The sequence below is a fragment of the Sphaeramia orbicularis genome, chromosome 4, assembly GCF_902148855.1.
Source record: "Sphaeramia orbicularis chromosome 4, fSphaOr1.1, whole genome shotgun sequence".
Lineage (NCBI taxonomy): Eukaryota > Metazoa > Chordata > Actinopteri > Kurtiformes > Apogonidae > Sphaeramia > Sphaeramia orbicularis.
In genome coordinates this window covers 21,552,756-21,574,548 of record NC_043960.1, presented here as the reverse complement: position 1 = coordinate 21,574,548, position 21,793 = coordinate 21,552,756, and the positions used below count along the sequence as shown (strand labels likewise).

The window sequence follows — 21,793 nt, the reverse complement described above, 5'->3', positions numbered from 1 at the left end:
AGTGTAATGATACTCTAAGTAAATAACCCAAATTATGGATACCTTGTCAAACTGGAAAGACACAATGAACACACTTTAATATTTGGCCTTGTTTACAATTCCAGGTGTCCTGTTGGAAGTTACAGATGTCTCTTTTATAATTGTGGACTATGGGGAAAATGTTTGTGGTGCTGTAGGGGACGTTTTTCCTTGTAATACTATTAATGGCCACTGGGGAAGACCAGCAGCAAGGCTGAGCGGTGGTGCCATATCCTGATCTTTTTATATATATCCACAGTTCTATTTGGAAGATTCTCAAAGATGTAAAAATAAGGTTTGAGGACATTGTCTTTCCTTCTTTTGGAAAATTTTAATTCACTGTAACCTACAATGATTCTTTAAGTATTTATTTTGCATAGATTTTGATGTTTATGTCTAATAATGATAAAAATCCAAATCTTTCTTTTTGCTAGCTATTGGAGCATACACTGAATTAAATGAAATAAAATATTATCCATTTTGTAACTATTAAAGGATGTTTGTGCTCAATCCAAAATTTTACACAAATACTTCCAAGCAAGTCAGATGTATGCGACAGTAGAAGGTCAGAACAGGTGACAAAAACAGATGAAAACAATGTAATAATTGTGTGAATGTGTCAAATCAAGGCTCTACTTACAACAGGAATAACATTGTTCAACACAATTCTGATAACCAAAAGCATTCACCACAAGTCAATCCATTGTTGAAGTGACCTCCAGTAAGACTAAAGATTGACAGCGTGTTGGTAGTCTTCTGGTAGAGTTCATGTTAACTGGCATTTGACAAGTTCTCTCTCCGGGAATGTACCAGAGCCTAACAGTGCATATCAAGCTCAGAGTCTAATGCAAGTTGAGTGATATAAGGTGAGTTGAGGCAGTGTAAGGCCTGAGGCTGAACACCAAAGCACACGGTAGCACTTGGATCAATACAGGCTCAGCCACAGATGACTGAGGGTGGGGTAGGAGGCAACAGAGAAATGAGGCTGTCTGATAGGCTCAGCCTGGACATTTATGTAGACATAATTATTTATAACTGTAGTTAAATTCTAATGTATCATGCAGCTCTCTGACTTTGTCCACACATATTATGAATAACTTAGTAATAACTTAATAAAAAGTATTAATAATAAATACATCAATTATCAAATATTTAATTATCTCATAGAAAGAACAATGCACATAAAAGTATTAAGAAGAACACATCAAAAACAAATTTGACCAATACTTTCATCTTGTGGGGGAAAGGACAGCCACACCCAGCGTAACCAAATAAGAAACAGACATCTACAACTGATAAAAATGTCAGTTGGAATTTGTAAAAACTCATAAATAATAGATGCTCCAAGTAGGCAGGGGAGCATCTTCAATGAGCCCAGAGTGCCAAGCATGCTTTCTCATCTCCAAACTGAGAAGCCAATCTTAATGACTGCGCCTGGAGACCTGAGGGTCTCAATCAGCCCCCCTCCCATTTTCCACCAATCCCACAATTGGACCCCCCTTTCCTCAACCCTTATATGCTCTCTACCACCACATATCGTACAGAGGGGAACATGAGCTCTTAAATTAAACATTCACAGCAGCGGCCGCTGCCTGTTTTAGGCAAATCAGCAGAAAATGAAACAAACAGGGTGCCTCGGGAACATCCATGTGTGTGCAATTGAGACATTTTTTGGGGAAGAATGGGGGTCTTTTTAAATCTTGTGGAGAGAAGAAAAACGCAAATAATGTCACAAAAAGAGTGTTTGCTTAGTGAATAGCCCCTTTTGGTGTTTTCACAGTTTCACAGTTTGTCATGTTGGATGAAGAAGAGGTAAACATGTACAGAAAAAATATCCTATGGATGAGGATCAGACAAAAAGACCATGAAGACAAACAGGGGCTATGACGAATCCATTTAGTGAGGAAACAAAAGAGTTAGAAGATGTGAGAAACCGGAGTTACAGGGAGTAAGTATAGTAGGTTGATATGGGTGACACTGGACTCCACAGCATCCTGAATCATCAGGACAGGGGTCACCTCTGGGGAAGAATGACGGTGGATGAGGCAGGGACCACTATCCCCCTCTCCTGACCTGCATTCAGACATAAACAGGAAGTTGCCTTCAGGAAGGAAGTCATATTTTTTATGGCAGTGCCCTGTGCAAGGATAACAAAACTGCATTTTCAATTTACCTTTAGATTCACTGGAGTTGTCTGCTATCTACTATGCACCAAAGTAGCTCACCATTCAGTATTACACACAACTTGAAAAATGATAAGCCAGGCAGAGGGAGGAGTTGTGTTTTTGTTAACTGCAGTAAACGTAGTCATTTGTAGTCTTTTCCTGCTACCATTAAAAAAGACATTTTCCTGCGACAGCCACAGATAAACTTTTTTGTCTCTTTGTTTTTGTTCCTGGATGAAGATCAAAGCACCAGGCCCAGACTTGGGGCTTGTGATCTGTCACGGTGCAGGGATTTATATGGCACTTGCATCCTACCATACTCATCACATCTGCAATTCACAGCGATAAATCAGATTGGCAAGCTCCTGGGCCTTACATACTGTATATACAATGATGCTGTGAGACCAGTATTCTACTTTTGAAGCAATGGTATTTTGTGTTAGTAAAACATAAAAAGACAGTTGCTTTAGCTGGGGTCTGGAGCCTCTTCACTCTATTATTGATGAGTTACTTCAATCATAAGTGCAATACCTCAGTGATGTACCCTCGGGAACATATGGACTTTTATGCGTACGGATGAAGAGGCTTGATCAATTTCTCTGTCTGTCTAAAAGGTGTTTAAACTGGGATTAGAGGTGGAGACTGAGAATGGTGCAGAAGGCAGGCAGGGGCCCTAAAAGGAAGTGATTTAATGTCCAAAAAGACATGTGCTTGTTTTTGCTCTGTCTCTTTCCTGTTGTGTTCTGATAGGGACTTCCTCTCCCCAGTGGGGGTGGATACGGGTGTCATCCGTCCGTCCATCCATCCATCCTACCCACCCCAACCCACCCACAGCTCACGGAAATATCATTCTGCTGCCATGCCACCCCTGCAAAAACCTCATCGAACTCTTTGGTCATTTGCACAAATGTTCATATTGTGGGTTGGTGTAGACAGTACATACGATACCGCTGTTACTAAGTGGGATGGACACTAGTGGATTCACTTATACTTTGTTATTTGAGCCTGTCACTGAGGGAAATGGTTTTGTTTTAAACACAAGAAAATGAAGATCAAATGACCTAGTTCTGATTTAAACTTTATCTGTTCTGTGGTTCCCATACGTGTGTATGTAAGTATATGAGTAATAACCTGTGCATGTATGATGCATGACCTGGGGAGACAGAGGTCTCAGCCCCAGCCACAGTAACACCAGGATGATCTCTTCCTGTCTGCTTCAGTATCTCTGTGACCAACTCCCTTCCTATCCGCTAAAACACTAAAAGACATGCCTGCTCACTAAAACCCACACATACACGGATGTTGCCATGCGTATGAGTATCTCCTTAGAAAGACATAATTCAACCTAAACTTTGTTCTAACCCTAATGTTCACCCTTAGTTTAATTTTATTTAGTCTCATATAGTCAGCACTATTTCCAGCCCTAAATGTCAGTACACTGTAGACTATACCTCTGGAATAGGGAATTTAAGTCTTTGGTTTGTTTGACAAGTTTAAAGAATTACAATAGTCTCAAGAAATGCTAACTTCAGGATGCAAAAACATTGCCTCTCCGAAATATTGTCGGGTAGAACATTAACACATGGAAAAGGCACCATGATATTAAAATGACATAAAGAAAAGGACCACATAAAAAGATGAGCCTTTGTAAAACTTTGTAAAAAGAAGTGCTTACTACACAATGCAAATCTTTGTCAAAACTTTACATTTTCAGTGTATACTTGTTAGCTCAGAGGGTTTTTATAGGCTTTCATAGCAACATAGTGAGGGGGACTTTGGCAATGATGACACAAAGAACGTCGAAGACAATACTGTCTGAAAGACTTGGCCATTGACAAGAGTATATTCCAACAGATGAGTTAATCTACTGGCATTCTTGCTATTTTATAAAGGCCCTATACAGAACCACCTATTGAGTCCTTGAATATGAAATATTGCTTGATTGGCTGCACATAGTCTGTAGTCTGTTAGTACCAAAGATAAACAGCTCATTCACAAAAGTTCCATCTTTTCACAGACATTGTATTTAATATCTCTTTTTTTTTTTTTTTTATATCAGGGTGCTTGCTCTTTATCCAAATGAAAATTCCAGACTTTTCCAAAACTGTTATTTTTTTCCCCAATACCTTGACTTTATGTATTTTTATAATTGCATGCCTACTTTTTTGGTTGAGATTATACCTGTGTAGTAGAAAAGTTCATTTTAATAAATGTATGAATAAATTAATGCATAATTCACAGTAAATTATGTTTTACTGACAGAAACATTTTCAAAACATATGAAAATCACAAAAGTGCATGGATATCACACAAACATGTTTCACTAGAATCATTCCAGCACCGATCGGGTAGTATGATAATAATAATTGATAATCATACCAAGTTTTTCACATGCTTTATGTATTTCTTATCTTATAAGATTATGTGACTTTGAGCGTACTCTAAAATTCGACTATGAGAGGAACGTTTGCATACTTTACTAAGACTTTTAAACAAAATTCCAGGCTATCCACGATCTGGAAAACAGTGTTTCAAAACTCTTCACTTTTAAGACTTTCAAGACTTGTGTAAGCATCCTATGTTTTTACATATCGTCCTGAGACCCAGCAATGCATTTGTTCTCTGTAGGGGACAAGGGTTTCACAGTTTTAGGCTGTCTACTGCATAGGACATTCTATAAAAATTAAAAAATGTATCTGAAAAAACTGTTGCATTATGCCGTTTCCAATCAAGGCATTTAATGTTAAAAAAAAAAAAAAAAAAAGCTAAAACTTTTACTTTCCTGTGTCTCAGGAGGATATATAAGTTAGTTAGATGCTTATTTAGATACCTGAGTGATGTCACAAAAAGTGAGCAGACAGTGTTTAATTTTAAAAAAGGCTCTACAGTATTGGTGACCTACTGTAGGGACTGAATCCTATGCATGTATTGTACATTTAAAGTCCTCTATAAACTGATTAGACAATCATACTAGCTACATTCCTGTATGTTATGCAAGTAAAGCATTAGAAAATGTATGGAAATGACAAGATTTGAATGAAAAAACATGTATAATTTTAAGAAAAAGCAAAATTGAGATGAGGTAAGTTTAGCCTGTTTCAGAAAAGAGTTAATGGGTAAAAGGTGACCTTTTTTAACAAACAAACAAAAAATCAGACTAAGCGAACATTTCATATGACTCAAGTGTTTCATTTGTGCATTTTTGGATATTCCCATAAAATGCAAAATATTGTTGGTAGTAGCAACTGATTACATGGAAAGGAGACAAAATTATTTCTTGGCCATGAAAGAAACATCAGCCATTTTTGATGAAAAACAGCAATAGAAGGCCACAGTGTTCCTGGAACTTCTTCTTTTACTCTATCTGCTTTACCACAACATCTAGTTTATTCACTCCAATGCAATTAAAGAAAATGTGCCTAATTCTCATTTTCCTATTTTGGGCTTTTTCATAAGTTTGCTTTAACTTTGCTTGATAATTTTATAGAAACACAGCTACTGACTGCCATCTATATTTCACATAAAAATACAAACATAGGGTTATTGACAGTCAAAGGGATTGAAGGTTTCACTTAAAAATACTACATATGGCTACAATCTAAAATGAGTGTGGCATCAGGTCTCTGTGGTATTTCCATGGGTGACCAAAAAACCACACGCCACAATTTGTCGAGTGATTTAATGCTGACTATGTCACACACACACACACACACACACACACACACACACACACGCACGCACACACACACTCAGATAATGGTGCACACACACATTCACCTACAGATGGAGGAAATAAGCTCAGAGCTGCCTGTGTCTGCTAAGGATGTGAGGTGCAGTGATGGCACATTAACGATAGGACCCATGACAGCAGTACGCATCGGCCTCTCTGAACAAAGCATGCAGCCAGTTTTTAATTCAATGAGGATTGTTTAAGTAAAACAATGGCTCTCGGCCCCAGTGAGGTTTAGGAAAGGGTGAGAAAGGTGAGTATGTCAGTGGTAGCAGGCTGGTGTTTTTGTGTTTTAGGCTACGGATGATCCCGTGGGTTTGATGGGGTTGTGGATCAGAAATCATTGTTATGGTGCAGCGACATCCGCCATCCGCTGTTTTTCAGGTAACGAACAAAAAGTCTGACAATGAGTGGGCTGGAAAGGAAACATTCAGAAACATGTTCACTAAGGTATCATAAAGACTATTTAGAGGTGATATGAGTCATATACATATTTATTTTCTAGACATTAATTTAGCAGGCATTCTTCGGCGGAACATCCTACAGTGAAAAAGCAAGTAGTTGCATAAGTGCTCAAAGTACTAACATGATGATTTGACAATGAACTGTTAGCAGCAGAAACTAAAATGTAAATGTACATATATGCAGCTAGCATCAGTTTTTCAATGACAGGATGTCTACAATCCTTTAATGGGATTTGATTTTGTATTAAAACACTTTTTTCATTTATTTAAGCCTTTATTAGGGAAGTGACTATTTTTGGTCATTTTCACATACACTATATTGCCAAAAGTATTTGTTCACCTGCCTTGACTTGCATATGAATTTAAGTGACATTCCATTCCTAGTCTATGGGGTTCAATATGACATCAGTCCACCCTTTGCAGCTCTAACAGCTTCAACTCTTCTGGGAAGGCTGTCCACAAGGTTTAGGAGTGTGTTCATGGGAATTTTTGACCATTCTTCCAGAAGTGCATTTGTGAGGTCACACACTGATATTGGACGAGAAGGCCTGGCTCTCAGTCTCCGCTCTAATTCATCTCAAAGGTGTTCTATGGGGTTTGAGGTCAGGACTCTGTGCAGGCCAGTCAAGTTCATCCACACCAGACTCTGCCATCCATGTCTTTATGGACCTTGCTTTGTGCACTGGTGCACAGTCATGTTGGAAGAGGAAGGGGCCAGCTCCAAACTGTTCCCACAAAGTTGGGAGCATGGAATTGTCCAAAATGTCTTGGTATGCTGAAGCATTCCCAGTTCCTTTCACTGGAACTAAGGGGCCAAGCCCAGCTCCTGTAAAACAACCCCACACCATAATCCCCCCTCCACCAAACTTTACACTTGGCACAATACGGTCCGACAAGTATCGTTCTCCTGGCAACCGCCAAACCCAGACCCATCCATCAGATTGCCAGATGGAGGTGCGCGATTCGTCACTCCAGAGAACGCGCCTCCACTGCTCTAGAGTCCAGTGGCGGCATGCTTTACACCACTGCATCCAGCGCTTTGCATTGCACTTGGTGATGTATGGCTTGGATGCAGCTGCTCGGCCATGGAAACCCATTCCATGAAGCTCTCTGTGCACTGTTCTGGAGCTAATCTGAAGGCCACATGAAGTTTGGAGGTCTGTAGCGATTGACTCTGCAGAAAGTTGCCGACCTCTTCACACTATGTGCCTCAGCATCCGCTGACCCCGCTCCGTCAGTTTACGTGGCCTACCACTTCGTGGCTGAGTTGCTGTCGTTACCAAACACTTCCACTTTCTTATAATACAGCTGACAGTTGACTGTGGAATATTTAGGAGCGAGGAAATATCACGACTGGATTTGTTGCACAGGTGGCATCCTATCACAGTTCCACGCTGGAATTCACTGAGCTCCTGAGAGCGACCCATTCTTTCACAAATGTTTGTAAAAGCAGTCTGCATGCCTAGGTGCTTGATTTTATACACCTGTGGCCATGGAAGTGATTGGAACACCTGATTCTGATTATTTGGATGGGTGAGCCAATACTTTTGGCAATATAGTGTATATTACAAGACAGTGGCAGCAACAGTTACAGTGAGGACAGCGAGTCAACAATCTCAGGTCCAACGTGGTCTACAGGGTCTGTAAGGTCCACCTCTGCATGAACAGTGAGTGTACCTGCTTTGTTAGGTACCATGAAGTAATACTACTATAAAATGCACGTTCTGTGTCCGATCAATCGATGTTGTAGCACAGGAAGGCGTTTGTACGGATTTTCCTCAGCTTTCACAGGCCCGATCGCCGCCAAACTCGCCAAATGAATACAAACATTACCTGACTATCTACTAGGCACAATTTCATGTCCGTATTCAAATGTTGTGAGGTATGCTGGGCGATTTTAGCCTCTCTCTACTTTGAATTTTTCATCCCAGCCGCCATACCCCATTTTCGGAATGAAACTTCTACTGCTAGCAGACAATGCTACAACGTGAAGGCTGCAGTTCACTACCGCTGTATGAATTTAATCATGCTTGAGAGGCCAAACAAATACATACTCTTCCCTTCATGCCTCACATGTTGGCTCAAACTATTACCTGCACAATGCATGATTAAATGGTAGTTTACAAATGGATAGTGGTGGCAGACAAGTTCTACTTATCATGCTATCGTACAATGGCACCACAGGTACAATGCCGCTAGTGGTACTAATATAAGGAATGATGTTCAAAGGGATCATGTGGATGTTAACAGGTGTCTGGATCAGCACTTATTTTAGTCTAATGTTCTTAAAGTGATGTTCAGTGTTCTAAAATACATGTTCATTCACCTTATATGTGTTTTCCTTATATTTTTTATATATATAATTCTTGGATTTATTTTTTTTTGCCACTTACGGATAAGGAACCAAAATATGGTAACTTCATTAACCTTGATCTTCTACATGACAACAAAACATTTTGAAAAATTTCACAAAAGTAATAAAGTCTTGTTATGCAATAACACACTAAGGTTGACACTAGTCGCTTTTCCATTGACCCTCAAATTGCACGAATATAACTTGCGCATAAAAATTTACGTAATGGAAAAACGACAATTTCGCTAAAACTCTTGTTTTTTGATTAAAAGTTTTTGCGCTGGCAAGAGGTGGTTTTTCAGGCGTAGCTCAACTGGTATATCACACAAAACTGCAATGGAAAGAGCTTTTTACACAACTAGAGTCACATAAATAAAAATAACTGATGTTGACGGACGTTACAACAAAAGAAGAAGAGTTTGAAAAGAAACATGGTGCAGTATGTGTGGACACACCAGGAAACCAAATTTTTTTTTTTATTTAGTACGGGATAGAGGGGTAATATATAATAATAATGAATATATCTGTAAATCAACATGATATTTATGTTTATTGCCATATTTACGGAATGACTTCTCATGTCATCTCGCGTTAACAAATAAACAAATCATCCCATTTGTGATTTAATGGAAAAACCGACATTATGCACTTCTGTTTCTTCGACATTTAATAGATATCAGTAAAGTTTTGCGCAGATGTCCAATGGAAAAGCGACTACTTTGAATTTCAGAATATTTCTATGAGTCAACTATAAAGGGTTAACAGGTCATTTTGTAATATATCTAACATAGTAACGATGATTACAGAGCACCTTACCACGGTGTAATTATATTTTGATGATTATCTAAGTATGGGTCTATTGTGGAGCTTGTTTGAAAGAGAAGATTTTACATGCTTCATTAGCGTATTAACAAAACTTTTTTGCAAAATAAAAAGGTTAAAATTTTACAGCATTCCTGCAGGTTGCCATACCTGTATGCAGACTGCAAAAGCCATTTTTTACTGTGATTTTCTTAGCATATAATAAAATGTTTCCATTTCGCTGTGGGTCCATATATGTGTGAATGTTTATGCTCCAGCATTTGCATTCCCCACAGCCCATTTGGCCTATGCTAATGGAGTCTACTCATGCAGAGCAGCAGTTCTTAATGAAAAAACCTTTGGCTGGTGATCAGTGCTATTGATCAGCCTGAGCCCCAGCTTTAAGCAGGGCTAATTGATCAATCACTACTGGTCGCTTCGGATTAATGGAACATGACTGATGCTCTCCCCCCAAGACATACCCACTCATCTTGAATAGGTGTGAGTGTTTGTGTGCAATATATGAAAATATACAGTGTGTATTTACATTAAAATATGACCGTACAAGAGTGTAAAGAGCATGGTATAAGTAGGAATAAGATTACACTTGATATGAACACACAGAAACTTTTAGTCAAGAATTTTTTACGTGATATTTAAAAGGATAGAAAAGACAGAAAATAAGACACAAATACACAGCTGTTTAAGTAGAATTTATGTGATTTTGACTTGTTTCAGGCTCTTTTTGAGTTTGTCATGACACATCACACAACCGACCCTTCCTGAGGTCATGTTAATTTAACTTAGACTGGTCATGTGTGTTTTGGTAAACTACATAAAAAATGTTTATATTTTATGAGTTTATTTCAATTGTACATATGTGCTACTGTGGATAGAGTGATATCTATTAAGAAAAGATCACATATATGATATTTATATGATATATATGACATTTTAAAAATATTTTAAACGCTTACATTTTTTTGTTCTGTCTTTAAACTGGATTATAACTAGTTCATCCTGTACACTTCTGATGTACCTGAAGAAGCATACTTTTATTGTTTATCCAGGGATTATACAACAGCATGATATGGAGAATTTTAATTAAGCATAATATCAATACAGTTGCAGATTTGCAAGAAGAGGTTTTGAATTCCATGCTCCAGGCTAAATGCTAAAGGCGTTTTTTCCACCCTAGCAAGACTATATTAAGAATACAATATGCTTTAATGTGAGAAATTATTAAAGATAATATACAGCAGCTGCAAAAACCCTCATCTGTCTAATCCTAGCGTATGTTGTATGTGCGTACTGCCAGACCCAAAGTTGACATGACACCAGCAGTGTCTCTGCCAGGAAGCACCAAAGAACACAGGCCAAAACAGGAAGCCCCAACAACACACACACACACACACACACACACACACACACATGCACGCAAAAACACACCCACACACATTCACAACGCTCCCATTGAATGACTGAGAGGTTGGTTGGCCAATGAAGACTCCATAGAGGATTTGTGTCTGTGTCTGGTTGAAGGGGGTGGACTGGGGGTTCCAGCTGGCCTGTCGTGGGACTCCCAATCGCGTGTGAAAGATACTCTGAGGGAGCTGCAACTAACAGGTCCAACACTGAAACATTCAACAGGCTGAAAAGGTCAAACAGGGTGAGATCAGAAGAGCAAAGTGAGGAACACTGTTTTTTTCTGTTTGATGCAACAGACAATAACCTGTTTCACATTCAGTTCAAAAACTCAATGTGTCTAATTTTGTTTGCAAAGTTGCGTGACATAACCTTTGCCCGTGAGCTATGGGTTGTAACATCCTGGACTTGCCATTCCTGGACACGCTGATTCACAGTCGTACTATTATATTCCCCATGGATGAGAGAGGAACACAGATGGCCAACCTAGCATAATGCTTCAGAATAAAAAAAAGCATTTTGCACAATTTGAATAACACAACATTTGACATTCACTATTGTTTTCTTATTTCTACTTATTTTCTTCAATACAAAAAGTGATATGGGCACAATTTTTTTTTTATTATTTCTTATTATGTGCTTTTTGATTATCTATCTATCTATCTACAAAACATTCTACAAAATGAAAAAAAAACATATCCTATTATTAATCAAACACAAATGAAAACTGCAACACCACCATATTTCTTTGTAACTGTACCACACAACCTCTTAAGGAAAAGTCAACCGATACAAAGCTACCTAATCTCGGACCTGTCGACACACACCAGCTCCACCTCCCATCATTTCGTTAACCTTGACCAACTAACCAGCCGCACATAAACACTCACGCCCTTTTTTGACTGACTCGCACATTTTGTGGAATGAGACTTCCATCCAATAACCTCTGGTGTGAACTTAATTGTGTATACTCAGGTATTGGATTTCAGACCATGCCTAGGTCCCGTAGTGCTCAAAGAGAAACAGACGCTGTGAACTTGACAATGAGTGAGAGAGAGAGACAGAGCGAATAAGAGAAGGAGAGAGAGACACGGACCACCCAACAGCTGAGAAGAAAAACAAAGCTGGGTGGAGAGGAAAGTCAGCTTCGATCACATCGGAGGGACGACAGTTGGAAGTTGTTGTGCGGTAGCAATTCGCCAAGGGCAAAAAAAAGGCAGAAAAGGAGAAATACAAGGTACGCTGTAAAGTTGCCTGTTACAAGCAGTTTACTCTTGGAATCTGTCTAATAGCATTTGTCTGACAACAAAAATGATAAATGTGCTAATTATTCATGATATGAGTCTTATTTACAGGGTCAATCCTATAGCCTTTTTTAATATTTCAGAAAATTTTGTTGTTAAAAAATGTACTGTTTCTCTTAATCAAGACTAAAGATGTCCTGGGTCTGGAAATGAGCTTTTAATCACTAGATTAACTGCTTCAGAAACCTCTGAAGAAACAGTGATCATATAAAAGCAGCCACATGTTCCCTTGAGCTAAAAAGATATTCAGATGACTTTTGTATGGATAAACAAAACCACAGACAACATGCATAAACAACTTTTTTTATCAAGTATAATTCATATGCAGTGCTTATGTATAAACACACTTCTAGCACACAGTTATAAGCATTTAAATGTGTTGTAAAAGGGGGTAAGATTTTGCAGTTTGCTGTGGTACTGATGGTGACCACAAGGGGGACGGATACAGTATGCAAAGAGTTTAACCTGAGGGTTTGAGGCTTCAGTTTATTTCAGTGGAGAGTTAGTCAGTGAAGGTGTGTGTGAGACAGAGACGGAGAGGCTTAGAGGAGTCTACTAAACCATGAAAATCTGTTTTGTTGATTTCATTTTTCAGGATACCTGACAATTAAAATATTGTAGATCTGGTTCACAAAGGTTGGGATAGTTTCAAACAAAAAAGGATTCTGCAATGTAAAGTACGCTAAAAAGTGTGAAATAATCTCAACTTGGGTTTAAAAATTTAGAAGAATATACTTAAAGTTACCTTAATTTTGCATTTTTGTGGAAAAAATAACAGTAAATTATTAGTGATTCTTTTGGGGAAAACACTGGACCCAAACATTTTCTTGTCTTAACTCTGTCTTCCTTTTTTCTATTAGATTCAGTAAACACTCAAACTATCTCTGCCAGATTTTTAATTGCTGAAACAAGTCTGAAATCAACAAATGACAATATGATGAATTAAGTAGCATGAGGTGGTATTATACGAACTGACACAATCAGGAAATATTAACATTAAGGTTTCAAGGTTCACAGCACTGACGTTTCATTACAGTAGCACTGTGGCAGAAATGAAGAGAGAATTACTTTTTTATTATAAAGGAGGTTCAAAATAAATTTGTAATGCATATTAGCATACATGTTACACTATTTGATGTTAAAAATGATTATGATTTAATGGGGACCCTCCTTCAGTCCTCTGAATCAGATGGAAAGTTCTGAAACATATAAATAATAGATAGATAGATAGATAGATAGATAGATAGATAGATAGATAGATAGATAGATAGATAGATAGATAGATAGATAGATAGATAGATAGATAGATAGATAGATAGATAGATAGATAGATAGATAGATAGATAGATAGAGTATTTACATTAAAAAGTAGATAATCAGAAAATAGAAAAAAACTCAGTATTAGTTTTATATTATTTTGTTTCTGTAATTTTTAAAGGAATATTTCATGTCATGTCTTGCGTGAATTTGCTCATTCAAGACAAACCATTAAGATGATAATACAGTTTGAACAATATTAATATTGTTTTGTTTTATATTAGGTTATTTCAGCGCTACAAAAAATTCAATCAGACTGAAGCATTCTCCAAAAAAATTAAATAAATAAATTATTGTTCATAAATAAAAGGCTGTGAATTATTGGTTTTGTTAGTTTTGTTAGTACATAAGGAAAAACACAAAGTTTTGCATGACATCCGATGATTATTTAATTTTTTCTAAGGATATGTTTCACAGGATTAAGTGTTTATCACTATTATTATTCTTTATTCCAGCAGTACTGATACATAATATTCATTGTAGGTTCTTTTTTTTTTACCACTACATCAGTGAGCACAAATATGTTTGATTTTTCAAGAACATATATTTTTATATTTTTCTAAATTCTGGAAATTGAGCTTAATTAACTTGAAGTGAACAATTAACTTATGTGAATGGGATTACAATATAGAGAGCTGATGTTGACTTTGTTAACCCGACATTAATTGTTCAACCCCTGACCTCAGCCTGTTTTTGTCCTGAGGTCAAAGATCAAATGCAGCTGTTGACCCTCTGAACTGCCCTGTTACCCAAAGCTCAAAGTCCCGCTGGAGTGACTGACACACCACGCTGTGTTTATGTGAGGAGTCAGTTACCTTTCTTTGCAGTTCGGTGTCTTTGGAAGTGTGGATCAGTGGATTTTCTATTTTCTCTGGAACACAAGGAATGGACAGCTGACCTGAGGACAGACACAGATACACACCCATATAGAGTTAGATCTGATGGTCAACGCTGCATTAAGTGTTCAGATCTTCTGAGAAGTAACTAAATACACACTTCAACACACAAGGATATGTTAAAAGTTAAAAAATAACATATAAAATGCTATTATTTACATATTTTAAATGAATGACGGGTGAATTTTATACATATTTCATAACCCAAATATTTCCTCTGACAAAGCCTAACAAAACATTCTGGATGTGATTTTTCTATTTTGTATTTGTACTGAATATGAAAAAGGAAGGAAATGATACAGTAACCATCCAAGAGCAACATCCAACAGGTCTAGACATGGTCTGACAAATTTGACTGCATGTGCCACATGCATTTGGGTAACAGCATCAGTTACATGAAAAAAAAAAAAAAAAAAAAAACTGCTAATATCCTATTGTAATTTCCAAATCATGACCTATAAATGGACCACTCCTCCTTACTGCTTTAGTGTTACCGCTTCCAGTAAAAGGGAAGGCCTACTTTTAGCAATTCAAATACTTGTCTGAGGGTTTTCTTTTTTTATAGTATCCATCTCTGGGAAATAAAATTAACCCTAGATAGCCATTTAGTGAATGAAAAATCTAATTAATCCCATCAAGAATTGTGTGTAGGTGCTAAATGACTCCAACTGACAGACAGCAAGTTTCAGAGCCAAGGATTTCTGTCTTTTATCTGACCTGATAGATGTACTGATTTGACCCAATTATAAAAGGAAACCAGGCAGAATTATAAAGGATGACCCAGAGGTGGAGGATTATAAATTGCAGCCAATTAGGGTAGAAAAGAAGAAGATAAGACAAGCGTGGCTAATAATATCATATTCATCAACTTCTGACACTCAGTTTTACATTTCAGGCATTTAGCTGATGATCTCCTCTGCACTGACTTGCGGTGACAGGGCAGGGACTTCAGGGGCTAAGTGTTGTTCAAGGACACTTGCCAGATTACAGCTGATGGACACTAGAGAAGCTGCAGGGATCAAAAAGAAACAATGGAACAAAGTCTCCGGTCATAATACTACTTTTGTATCATAGTGAAAATATTTGTGGAGTACTTTAAATCAGTGTATACATATAAGTATGTGCTTATTAACATACATATTATTAGCATGTTGGCACTTTAGCAGTCATTATAAAGCACCATTTAATGCCTGACTCTGCATGAACATATTCTACATCTGCTTGATTACTGAAAAACAGATTTCCACCAATAATCTCCTGATAACTGCTAATTTGTTGTTAGTGAGGAAGTCATTGTACATTATGATCTTAATATATTTTGCTCTGTACAGGCTTTAGATTAGATATTTTCACATTTAAAGCTTCAGTGTGTGACATTAAGTGACATCTAATGGTGAAGCTGCAGTTTCCTTGTGACTTTTTGTTTGTTATAAACTATATAAGACGATAACATACTTTGAAGCCTGACGCCACTTACTATAAAACAGAAAAGAGAAAGAGAGGAAACACTTTCATGTCATTTAACACTAATAAACATAATAACAGCATATTGTTCTAATCCATTTCTGTAGTTATGTCCTCCTTAATCAAACAAATAATACTATGTGTAACAAACTATAGTTGCTAGTCTTCAAATTATTATTAATCAAGTCTGCCGAATTTATCTGAAAAAAATTAATTCATTTTTATTTTGACACTAGAAGTGCAAACCACGAAGAAGAAGGAGGTTATTGAGGGAAACTGTTATGGCTTTTTCAATATGGTCATCCGTGTAAGGCTTAATAACTGCCATATAATGATTAATAAAGAACAGCTATGTCTGTAATTCTACCATGCAACTAGTTATTTGTGATTACACTAAGTACTAAGGGTTTTTTGCTGACTTTTTTTGTAGTAGGCGTCCTTTTTTTTATCCTGCAGCATCTGAAATGCTTTATAAAGACTACCAAAATTAAAAAAAAAAAAAAAAATCCTATTAAAATATATGCTACAAAGCAGCTTGTTAATAGTAGTGTATCTTAATACACTGCACTATGAACATATGAAATGTGTCTTCTCATGTTTTAGCTCAATGATCTTCATACCTCACACCAGTTTTTAATAACACTATTCCCTCTCATAAATAGTTGTTGGTTGCACTGTAAGTTAAAATGCTTCAATTATAGTTTAAAGAGTTAAAGCAGACCTTGGTGTAGAACCTTCATCCTCACATTATGCTCACAGTAGTCCAACAATCTGTATGTTAAACCACAAAGTCATACACACACAGATATATGGACACAATCTCAGTAGGTATATCATTGTCATCAACCCATCCGCCCCATCTGTCTATCTACCTGCCTGTCTCTCTGTTCTCGTTCCTGGCCTGTCATGACTGCTCTCCAACAGGCCTCATGTGTCTGGATTAATCATCCTGGCTGACTGCTGATCTGAAGGTGGGTCGGCCACCATCCACCACCACCAAAACTAATTTCACTGTGTCGCTGCATGACACCGCTGAGACCCCCACCTCACCCCGCCACCCTCTCCTCCACCAACATCCAACACGCATCCCCCTTCCCATACAGACACACGCTACAAAATATCTTCATCCGTCTCTGTCTCATCTACATGGGAGAGGGCAGGAGGGCGGGTGACTAGTCCGAAGGAGAAAGGTCAGCCCATTGAAGGAGTTCATCATTCTGAGGTGTCAGAACCGCTCTTTAGGAGAGCAGATGAAGGGGAGAGGAAGGAGGAGAGGATGGGTGTGAAGGAGTAACAGAGAAAAAGAGTAGGGGGTCTGTTTTATGTTTGTTTGGATATTGGTTATCATCCAAAGTTCGACATGGCCCACAGAGTTGGCTGGCATCCACTGAGTACAATCAATCATTGGACTGTTTGTGTCTCACCATCACGTGTTGTCTTTGATTATATCTTAATTATGAAAAACACACACACACTCTCACACTCTCACACCACATCATAACTAATCTGTGATTTAGTGGCTAAAAGCACACCAGAGAGTTTATTGTAACAAGAGGAGCTGCTAGTCAACAAACATACACACATATTTGGTCATTCACAAATAATCACACAATGCATCCAGTACACTTGCAGGCGTCTGGCATGAAGTAAACAGCTTTTAATAGCATCAAACCAACTGCACTGTGTTTGCGACCATCTGTCCAGTCCATTGTGTTTCTCTGTTGTGGCTTTTTAGAAGCCCATCGGGTGACAGCTGATGTATGGGCTCTTGCAAAGTCCCCATCCAGGCCCTGGGGATCCTGCCACACTTTTTTTCCCTATCTACCATCAATATATTAGTCTTTTTTATTTTTTTGTCTATGTTTGGCTTATTCTTCTACAATATTTTCCAGCGGCACCTCACTACTTTATCAAACACAGTGAGGTAAATTAGATTGTGTGTGTCTTTGCAGAGGTTGGCTGAAGGCTGATATTCAAAGGCTAATTTAAGCTACACTACTGGAAGAAAATAAAATTTTCACTGGAGAAAGAGTAATTTGTCCACTTCAATGAAGGTGAGTTTCTTTTAGACAGAGTATGGCTTTACAGGAATTCCATTGTAATGCACATTAACACAAGCCTAAAATTCAGCCATGTTGCATGTCCCATGTGTCAAACACATTTATCCAGAGTTGTAGACAGACTGACACCTCAGAAATGCAGCCAGAGTGTGAGATGGTTCCTAAAATACTACTGTATTGTTGCTTTATCCTGGATGTTTTTGTAACAAGTTAAACTGTGCAGTTATTTAAATCATCAGAAATGTACAGTCTGAAAAGTGTTCCATAGTATTAGATTATGTATTAAATTTGTTAGAGAACTGTTTGCAAGACAAATGAACCACAGTATAAAAAACATTTTATGTGTTTGCCAACGCCACTCACAGAAACCTCTGTTTATGGAAAAAGAATTGAATATTAGCTGGGCTCTTTGAGAGGTTGAAGAGTGCACTGGAGCTGTGGGGTAGGGGGGTGAAAGCTGGGTTCAGGAAGTTTTCACTCCTTTCTTCCCAGGGTGCCCCTGGCCTCTCCAACTTCCAGTCAACGGCTGAAAGAAGCCAGATGCAGGCCGGATAATCACCACCTAATAAGAGGCTATATTGAAAGCAGGCTGGCGCTTGTACACTAAAAGTTAGACAGGCATCTGCACGCACATACACACACATATACACATACAGAAAATGATAACTGAATGTATATGCACATACGTAGCTGGGCCAGGTGTAATCAAGGTGCATGACACACATCACAAAGAAATATCACTCAACATCTGTAACATGCAGACCAACATATGTAAAAGAAAACCTAGAACACTTGCATGTACATACAAACACACAGACACCCACACCAGATCCTTTTTCCTTCATCTGAATTTAGTCCTTTACCACCAGAAAAACGTTAGCATATGGCAAAAGATACCAATCATTTCACAGTGTATCAATTATCAATTTAGGAGGTGGAATAGTATCCCCTCAGGTTTTATGTATGGTTGGTGTCTGGTTTGGTGTGACCTTATGAGAGACTATGACGGCAAGAAAACAAACTGAAGTCTCACTCTGATTCAAACAAACTTGGCAAAATGAATTACACCAAAGCTTTAGAGTTTCATACTGTGACTGCCAAAGCTAAACCAAAAATACCTCCTGAAGGAAAACTCTGAAGAGGTTTGAGAATCCTGATGTTATAACACTGAAATTTATACAGTCAGATTAATTTTTACAATGCATGACAAAAGATTATTTTAACCTTGATGACTGTGCATTTGTAAGTTTACTGGTTTGACTGATTACTGAGTTCTGTCCTTCTAACTAAGTAAGTGTTGAAAGTGAAAAGTGAAAACTAACCTCGAATATTAATAAAGTGTTTTTTCAAATAACAGTCCATTATATTCCCTGTTTTTTCTTTGATCCTTGCGAAGCACAAGAGGCAGTTCAGGTGCCCCCTTTGTATTTTAGAACAATGATATGATAAAGTTAAGATTTCTGTGAAGAACACTTCAATGTGATATTTGTGTTCAAATTGCTATATATAAATATTTATAGGCTGTCTAAAAACTTGGATTGCCCCTTATAAAAATGCTCGAAAATTATGAGACTGCTTCTAATGACAAAAATTCACTGAATGACTCCAAGTATTCAACCACAGTATATACAATCCCGTATCTCATCACATAGAATAAAATGACACTCCCTACAAAGCACACACAGCGTCCCACTCTTACACCATCAGCAGCATCAAATGGAGAATCTATATTGTCTCCTGTCTTTTCTTTCATTTGAGTGACGATGAGGAGCAGCAGCAGCTGCTGCAGCCTCTCTCCCTGCACGTGCTCAGCCAGGGGAAGGCAATAGGTTTAGCAGGCGAAGAGGCAAGGCAGATTTATGGCTCTGGAGGTGACCTCTGGGGCCGTAACACGGTGATGGGTGAGTGGCTCTCAACGGTAAGCTACTGGCACTTGACAAAGTGCCCGAAGCAGAATGAATTTACTTCTCTTTTCCTCAATCATCAAGCAGCCACTGCCCTGACCCCCATCCTGACTGCTATAACAAGATCTCCCATCTCACAAGGGCCTGAAAAATTTACTGTCACATCTACTTTTCAATGAGCTCAAGTGAGCACTTCTTTCACCTTCAGCGGAGCAGGTGCCAGTGTGGAGGATGGCTAACATGCCCTGTGTGTGCGTATGTGTATTTTATGTGTGGTGTGGTATGTGTGTGTGTGTGTGTGTGTGTGTGTGTAAGAGAGAGAGGCAATAGATGAGTGTGAATGTACATGGAAAAATCAGTACACACGTATATGTAGGTCTACTCACTTGCTCCTTCACTTATCAGAATATACTGTCTCACCCACTCAGACTTCTATGACCCACATGAATGTGCGCGCGCGCGCGCACACACACACACACACACACACACACACACACACAAGGAGAATGAGGGTGCCAGGCAGGGACACAAAGGGCACTGCTATACAAATGTCAGTAGACACCTCTACCATTTATATTAGAAGTCAATCTACCTTATCACATCTCTTACCCACACACACAGCAGGCATTACAAAGTCTGTGTGTTCGCCTGCTTTCATCAGCTTGATGGCAGTAGAGTTGAATTTAATGATGCTGATATTTTTTTATATGCAGTCCATAAATCTTAGTGCACACACATTCAAATTTCACCTTTCTTGCACTCTACTTTGTGAGGTGCAATGACAATAGCTATAACAGACTAAAGTAGACCAAAAGAGATACATTAGCACTGGTCTTGTTTAGAATAAAATTTTATAATAGCTAACAGTAATCGTCATAGTGCTCTTTATTCAAACAAAAGTAAAACTAGTAGTATTGGATTAAAAATGTCATGAGGTCTATTTCTAATTCTTATTAGATGTTGCCAAATTATTGATATCTTGATATAAAGAAAACTATATAAACATCATTTGAAAAAATCAGTTTTACTATAGGGCACATAACAGACCAAAGAATCTGAAAGGAAATAAAAATGGGTGAAATCATTACATACACCTGACGTACTGGTAATATTATATTCCACACCATACATTATATATAAACACATTAAACTAATGTGTTTGAGCTGCAAAAACCTTTCACTACATTTCAATGGGTGAGATATTTCCATATTTTAAAGAGCAAATCCAGCTAATCCACCCGAGGCAGCTTTTGAATTTTCCTTTAACCTGCTTTGACTTTAAGAACTAAATACATGGGCTTCCCTCTAAAAAAATGATCTCCAAACATTTTTTTGTATGTTAAAAAAAAGTTTTAATACCCATATAGCTTCATCTGTTACAGCCATAATAAATATATTTTCATGTCTGGGTATAATTTAAATTATATTATATAGTATTTAGTACTTTTGATTCCTTGCCCATACAGTTCCTCTATAGACACTTAGTCACTGAGAATAGGATGAGAAAAATGCTGGCTCCATTTCTTCAAACGGTTAGTGCATTAAATTGTCTGTGTATAAAACTGCTACAGTGCCAATCAATATGCTGTATATTAGACAAAGAAACTTGGTTATGCCAACATTTCATTTTGTCAACCTAACTCTTTAAAATGTCATAACTAATTCAGCCTCTTTTCTTTTATGGGCTGCTCTTTTGCCCACCCTCACCCACTGGGATAATGTTATCATGATGAGCCAATAAAAATCAATGATTAAACATGTGTAATTTTCCAGAGACGATGTATTAAAATTTATTGTCTCTCTCTGGCGGGCCATCATAAGAGGCCTGGAGTAGCGAACACTCAGTGGATTACAAGTGAAAATAAAGAAGGGCATTAAAATCTATTCAATAA

The 21,793-nt window shown here is 37.9% G+C and overlaps 1 protein-coding gene across 2 annotated transcripts in view; it reads right to left on the bottom strand.

Moving 5' to 3' along the window:
• LOC115418668 (adhesion G-protein coupled receptor D2) overlaps positions 1-21,793 on the bottom strand; it is a 98,828-nt gene that overhangs the window by 15,240 nt on the left and 61,795 nt on the right. For both annotated transcript variants that reach the window (XM_030133210.1, XM_030133211.1), the window contains exon 24: positions 14,393-14,475. In XM_030133210.1, the coding sequence (XP_029989070.1) occupies positions 14,393-14,475 (83 nt within the window). The remainder of the gene's footprint in view (positions 1-14,392; positions 14,476-21,793) is intronic.